Source organism: Melanostigma gelatinosum (assembly GCF_949748355.1).
Source record: "Melanostigma gelatinosum genome assembly, chromosome: 19".
NCBI classification, from domain to species: Eukaryota; Metazoa; Chordata; class Actinopteri; order Perciformes; family Zoarcidae; genus Melanostigma; species Melanostigma gelatinosum.
The window spans coordinates 19,321,611-19,328,821 of record NC_136652.1 but is presented as its reverse complement, the minus strand read 5'-3'; the positions used below and the strand labels follow the sequence as shown (position 1 = coordinate 19,328,821).

At 46.7% G+C, this 7,211-nt stretch overlaps 1 protein-coding gene across 1 annotated transcript; it reads right to left on the bottom strand.

The window, feature by feature from the left end:
* bmp2b (bone morphogenetic protein 2b) lies at positions 1–5,952 on the bottom strand. The gene is made up of 3 exons (XM_079290336.1): positions 5,568–5,952; positions 4,294–4,661; positions 1–1,258 (listed from the first exon to the last, which is right to left on the bottom strand). Exons 2-3 carry the CDS (start codon positions 4,646–4,648, stop codon positions 345–347), a joined length of 1,269 nt encoding a protein of 422 aa, XP_079146462.1. The 5' UTR covers positions 4,649–4,661; positions 5,568–5,952; the 3' UTR covers positions 1–344.
* Between the last annotated feature and the right edge of the window lie 1,259 nt (positions 5,953–7,211).

The window sequence follows — 7,211 nt, the reverse complement described above, 5'->3', positions numbered from 1 at the left end:
CACATAATTTATTTACAAATAAAGTGGTTATAATAGAAATAAATACAAAATAAAAATCTGAGCATTATACTTCATGTGGTATTGCACCCATTTTGAAATGTACATCAGAAATACATTTTCAAAACCAGGAAAGGAATATTCCTCTGATTAAAATATTTATTTTTCCCAACTTTACGTAGACATAAATATATTCATATATAGCTTTTTTTCTTCTTCCACAATAGCTCTGTTTTGTCTTTCATATAAATAAACGTCTTCATTGGGAAACCGGGTGTCCATAATAACCTCTGATGTCTCTTTCAGTCTCTCTTGCCCACGCTGTCGTTCTATCCACTGTCAGTTTCTCACCGGCAGCCACATCCCTCCACCACCATATCCTGGTAGTTTTTCAGGATGACCTTCTCGTATTCATCCAGGTAGAGCAGGGAGATGGGGCTGAGGTCAGTGGGCACGCAACAGGCTCTGGGGATGTTCGAGTTGACCGAGTTGACCAGCGTCTGCACAATGGCGTGATTGGTAGAATTGAGATGGTCTGCCAGGGGGAACGGACATTCCCCATGGCAATAAAAGGCGTGGTAGCCGGGGGGCGCCACTATCCACTCGTTCCACCCCACGTCACTGAAGTCCACGTACAGGGCGTGCCTCTTGCAGCTGGCCTTGTGCTGGTGCTTCCTGCGCTGTTTGCGGAGCGCCGCCTGACGTTTCTCCCGCGTGTGGAGCACTGAGTCCCCGCGGCCGTCATGGCTGTACGTCACCAGCAGAGGCCGAGCCTGAGGCCACGAGTCCTGGTCCCGGTGCAGGGACCGGCTCACCCTTATGTGCCTACTACGTCTCTGGGCATGCTCCCCATCCATCTCCCCCTCCTCTGGGTGATGCACCTCCACCATGAAGCCATGGTTGTGACCTTTCCCAGAGGTCCACTGAGACACGGCGGGGCTGACGTCAAAGCTCTCCCAGCGGCTCAAAGAGTCCTGCACTAGCCGAGTGTCCAGCAGACGTGCCAGGGGTTCCCTACCTTGAGGGGAGGGAACTCCAAATTTCTCATAAATGTTGATACGGTGGAAGCTGCCAGCCGGAGCGCTATCACTAGTGCTGCTGTTCCTGGAGCTGTTGTTGGGGGGTGCAGCTCCCATGACCTGATCCCTGTAGACGCGAAGCTCTGCCGAGGTGATGAGCTCCTCATCGGGGATAGAAGTGAGGTTGAAGTAGAACTGCTGGGTCGTTTTGCCTTTCAGCCTGGCCAGGGCCTCCATAGACTCTACAAGAGATGGCACAGGGACAAACATAGCGTAAGAGGATATGTGTGAAATGCATGCCAAGGATGAAACAAAGAGTGCACGCATGGTAGAGAACAATAAACAACGTCTATGATTAAAGCCTAGGTGGCTTTATGGTTCTGTGAGCAGGGAAATATTGGCAAAGGATGGTTTCTCACATGTTTTCTCTCTCAGTCTCTCTCTCTCTCTCTCTCTCTCTCTCTCTCTCTCTCTCTCTCTCTCTCTCTCTCTCTCTCTCTCTCTCTCTCTCTCTCTCACACACACATGCACTCGCACACAACCTGCAGCCTTCTTTCTGCGCAGCCGGCCAAGCTGCCACGTGGTTACACTGAGTGGGTGTGGGCCATTGTCACACAGGCACACACACACATCGAAACTTTGCACGTGTGTCTCTGTGTAATATTCTCACGGGGATGTAATACCGTCATTCGTGTCATGCTCATGAATTTACCCGAACGTCAGAAGCTGAAAGCGGTGCGCTTTCCATCGATTGATAACATCAAACATGCTCGTCCGTCTGCCTTCAAATGGCGCATTTGCCCGATAGTTGGCTGCTGCACACAATTCCCACAATCAGTGAAAAAGATGAGTTTGAACAAAAGAGCAATGTGGAAATCAGTGTCAAGCTGATGACATCAATTCTAACATAAATGGCAACCGTTGCATTAACCTTTACAGAACGGGCCAGCTCTGAAAAATCAAGTTAATAATCCCATCGTAGTAATCCTATATGAGAAGACATAGGATGCTATTAATATCTAAATTTAGAAAGCTGATACAATGTTTGTTATTTTATTGTTAACTTTATTGCTGATGGAACGAAGCCTGGAAACATTCTCCTCTCTGAACGTGCGAGGTATTCCCCGTCTATATCGTACCATAAATGACAGACGTTGAAGCTGCAATTTTCTTCAAGGCAGCTCCACTTTGAACTTGTACTTTATGAAGTTCACAGACGACGTATAGACACACTTTTTAATCTGTTTGGTGTGGTGAAACAAACGAACTCGGTGCTGTTTCAAAGGAGCCATTTAGGAAATTCCACCATCTCATCCTAAACCTCCCTACAGAAGCACAAAGACCTCAATTAGGCATATCACTCCTCATTTGATGTGGGAAAGCCCCCTGTCTCTCGTTCCCTCTCCCCTGTCCCCAATCCTTCTCTTTCTTTCCTTCCTCAGCTCCCAAATCCCCTTCTCCCTCTGTTCTCTGAGCCCCAAATCCTCTTTCCTTTCCGCCTCCTTGTCTGTCACTCTTTCTCTGTGTCTTTTCTGCAGCAGCGTTCTCACTCTCTCCCGTCTGTCTCTCTTCTGTGTGAACAAGTTGAGGCTTGTCGAAAACGTGTGAACCGCAGATATGAGTGTATCAACATTCCTAATTTCTTTTTGCGCTGCATGCCAAAACAGAAGATAAAGGCTAATGTTGGGTCATTCATCACGGACCTGTCTCCAGACAGCCACTTCCTGCGTAATAGTGGAAATGTTCTATTTGGAAAATGGTTATTTTTGAAAAATGGTTATTTTTGAAAAGTGATGGGAGTGATTGAATTTGATATCAGAAGACAGATTTGATGAATGATTAGAGCTGTTTGCGTTGATGCGCTGCGCTTACATCTGTAGATACATGCTTATTATACGGAGTAGCCATCAATTGCGCGTCTTTTGACGTGGGAGGACTTAACAACCCTGCAGCTCTGTTAACATGGGATGAAAGAGCCAGCGGAGCGTGCGTAAACACAGTCTGAACACATTGGTAATGGCCGGTGGTGTCAAGGTGTGTGCTGGCCCGGTGCAGAGGTTTCCAGTGGTGGGCAGGGAGCTCAGCCTGGCTGCCCGGGCCAGGCTTGTTTGTAGTGTGTCAGTGTAGCCACTGGGTGTCATTGCACTCGGCCTCTGGAGAGCACCCAAGCAACCACTCAACCACCCCTCTGACTCACCCCTGATGGAAAGTTCCCCACTCAAACACTTAGGACTCTGTATAAGGACTCTGTGTAGAGCCCCTATGGACTCGGTAACTTGAATGTAGTGAAAAGTGAAATATAGGAACATAGGGAATTGAATGGTAGATACAGAGTTGCTGTGTTTGACAGTACATTTTTTTTATCATACATAAATCATCTTGATATTATGACCAGGTGCAGGCTCTGCTGCCCAGATTTATATATATATAAATAAAGCATCCGTCATGTTTAAATTTCACCTGTTAGATTATTCTAGGCAGCTTAAAATACCCCTCTTCTTCAGTGGTATTGTGTCAACACACAGTGTGTACAGCTGGTGGACGAACACGCTTTATCCACGTGTGGGAGCCTCATTCATCCGAGCAGCATGTGTTCACTTGGAAGTAAAAATGGAATTGAAACACTGAATTCAACAATTGGCGCATATCCAGCATATAAACTAAGTGAGCAATTATGGTGTGCGTGCGTAATGCCGCACAAAGAGTAAAGACGCACAACCTCTCCTCCACCCTTTTTTTTTTTTTTACCAAGGACTCATGTAAGTCCTGTTAGAAATGACTCAGAATGACTTTGTCATAACGCGTGTTAGCATAATGTCATGTCGTGTGTCATTGAAGTAACAGGGTGATGACTATCACCTGCGCACAGGCGCACACCGCCCTTTATCCTGCTCCTGTGGTGCGTGTCTGGAAAAACTGTTTTCAGAGCCCACGCAAACACCATCAATTATTAAGAAACTAATTAGCCCAGGGACACCACCGCCCCCTTGATGTTTTGAAGCCTGCGACAGCTGCGGCAGAGGGGAGATGTTTTGGTGAAGCTACTTCACTATATGAGTTCGTATAATTGGGATGCTTTTTTTATTTTTTTTGTAAATCCTGTCAGCGTGGTAATCCCAAACGTATTAAAGAGTGACACATAACGTGGACCTGTCAATGACAAACGCTCCATTAAACAGCGAAGACTCTGAAGTTCAGCCCTGACGCACTGAGTCATGTTTAAATATAGTCCGGGCCGTCTGAGAGAGACAGGTAAAGGTATGTCACTAATACATACCTTCATGGTGAAAGCTTCTAATCGTGTTGGCCTTGCTGGCGGCCCTCTCCGCGTGCTTCCCCATGCTCTTGGGTCGTTTGGTGCTGTGGTCTCCGTTGGCTGAGTGCATGCGGTAAAGATCCACCATGTACTGCGGCACCACGGCTTGCTTGCTCGGGGTCGGCCTGCGCCTCAGTCCAAACATGTTGAGAAGCCGGAGCTCGAACTCGTGGAGGAAGCTCTCCGACTGCTCGGGGGTCTGCTTCCCGGATTCGCTGTATTTCCTCCGGCCGACCTCGGGGATGAGTCCCGTAGCACCTTCCAGCAACACCTGAGCGATCAGCAGTACCATGAAAGAGCGGACCACGGCGACCATGATCAGTCAGTCCCTGTGGAGAAAGTTGGTTTCGCGTCAATACACTGGCGCTGAGGTATTGACATGAGGTAGACACAGCAGGGGCTTCACTGCAAGCATTCTCCAAAGTGAGCGTGACCCCCTCCTCCCATAGCCTACAGTAGGAATGATTGAAGGAGAGCAGGTTAAAAAGGGAAGACAGCTCCTCACTTTGAAGTGCAACAAAAAAGGGCCCTGCTAGCTATAGAGCGCGTCTAACAGAATCAGAGGATTGATCTTAACATGAGCAGAAACAGAAACATATCAAGGTGAGGGAGTTATAAAAGAGACGAACCAAAAAAAAAAAAAGTGGGGGGGGGGGGGGGACACCGCAGCCATAAAGTCTGCAATTAGAAGAGATAGGAAAGCACGTTTTAAGTGAAGTGAAATGAAAAGAAGGGCAAGTCGTCTGATCACAGGAGGCATGGAAGAATGTTGGAGAATGAGTTCGAATACACGGCAGCACGAGAGGCAGTCAGACGGAGCAACAGGCGTCTTATTTGCAGAGGCTTTGACGGTCATGTATAATCATAAGGGATAGAGTTACTTCAAGAGGCTCGCAGGTGTTAGATCTGACGTGCGTACCAGAGCCAGATGTGGCCCGGGACAAGACATAGAAAATAAAAAAAACACCTTCATCTGAGTCACACAACCTCCAGAGAAACAACTTTTTTTTAAATTCTCTTTTCGCTTCGTTTTTCCACCGAGGCTCAAAATGGGAACGCTTTAACGTTTACGCACAAACACGCACACACCCTGTCAGCATAAGCGCTGCGAGAACTGTTGATTTCTGTTTGTAAAGTCAACGTTTCCTCTTGAAGCGAGTTCATTTATACGAGCCGACACTGTTATCATTTGGGTAATTTGGGAAAAGTTGACCAATTCGCTGCAAAGTCTTTACCTGACGAGAAAGCGCGGTGTCCGGTCGTCGTTCCACCTTGGTGCTCCGATAAATTCCACATTAATTCGTGTTTAATCCACGCTCCTTCTCCTTGAGGGACCAAAGACAGCCCATGCCCTTCGCCGATCGCCTCTCGCACATATTCTCACCAGCTGCAATTCGGGGTTAGGTCTTGGTCAGCACGGAAAGAAGGAAAAAAAAAATATGTTAAGTCTATGAGGAAGCGAGCTCGCGGAGGCAGGACCGATCTAAGTGGAAAGCATCTTGGTTGAACATCGTCGAACAGAGAACAGTTCGTCGAGGCACAAAAACAGTTGAGCGGAGCTGGCTTCAAGGGAGATAAGCGCACTCAAGTGTCGCTCCTTGGACCTTGTTGCCTCTCCTCTGTGCGCCACAGCGTAGTGGTTTGCATTGATTGGTGCCTGCTCTTCCCCCAGCTACTCTTTTTGTCGTGCAGTGATGTCACCGAGGGCTGTCAATCATTTGTCCATAAAAGCACCTCCTGCCGACCTCCACAACCCTGAGGCTCTGAACGTTTTCACGTCTCACGATGTCAAATATATACGCACATTAAAACCACAGAGCCAGTTTGGATACAATTTGGCCACGGGGGACCCTCACAGGAGGATTTTTTTTGTAATGGCTCGTGTCAGTCATGAAAACAATTGGAATAGTCTTTTATACAGTCTCAACTGTGAATACAGTCCTGCTGATTTACACTACAGTAAAATCAAATGATTCCACAAGATGCTGAGCCCCTCCTGATGATCCATGTGGCCCCTCAGAACGTGTGAGAACCATAAATAAATAGAATATCTGTCCGTATTACAAACAACTCTTTTTTTCCTCATCTATACATGTCCTGGAAATTCACGCCATAAAAATAGTCATTAAGTCAACAGTTAAAACCATACTGTTGCTTTTAGTTGTTTGTTTTTTGAGGTTATGTTCCATACTAGCAATCGTCTATTTGTGTAATGTTTTTAAATAACATCTTGTTGTAGTCCCTAGGCGGTGTAATATTCCGATGTGACTTTGACCACACGGTGCAAAAGAAAGAAAGAAAACAAACATGTCGACTCATGCTCCTTCATGAATAGATAATTGATCGAGGTGTTAATAGCTGGATCATACGTGTTTAGCTTTTGGATTAAGGCTGATAGATAAAGGCATCACAGTGTGTTGCGTTTGTGGTTTTAAAGGATTAGTCCCTCAGAGGGACTATCACATCCTCCTGCTGAACTTCACCGTGTGTGTGTGGGTGTGTGTGTGTGTGTGCGGGTACATGTGTGGCTGACACCAGAGCAGATTTATACAAGCTTGCTCCTGGCTCGATTGATCTTTTTTTCATGTCATTTCACAGCAGTTCATCAGTGGCAGGTATTGGCTGCGCATATCGCTGCTCCATCCGTTTAGGTACAACTCAACGTTTTGAAACTCTTCTCGTGCAAACCCGTCTCCTAAACGGGCTGCTTTTGTTTGAAATGAAAGATGTGTACATGTTCTATTTCTCTCCAGCATTAATGATTTGTTGTTGAAAAAGATTCATCTAGACTTGACCTGCTGCGTTTGTACAGTGCATGCTCTCATTGGCGTGGAGGCGGTGCTGCATTGTTTTGAGCCTGTGGGGTGTAACCAACAGTG

What these genes read in the sequence shown, in the direction of transcription:
- bmp2b (XM_079290336.1), bottom strand. Translation starts at nt 4,648, where the DNA reads ATGGTCGCCGTGGTCCGCTCTTTCATGGTACTGCTGATCGCTCAGGTG. An exon ending in TAGAAGCTTTCACCATGAAG is followed by an intron (nt 1,259 to 4,293) that starts GTATGTATTAGT and finishes CATCTCTTGTAG; the next exon opens with AGTCTATGGAGGCCCTGGCC.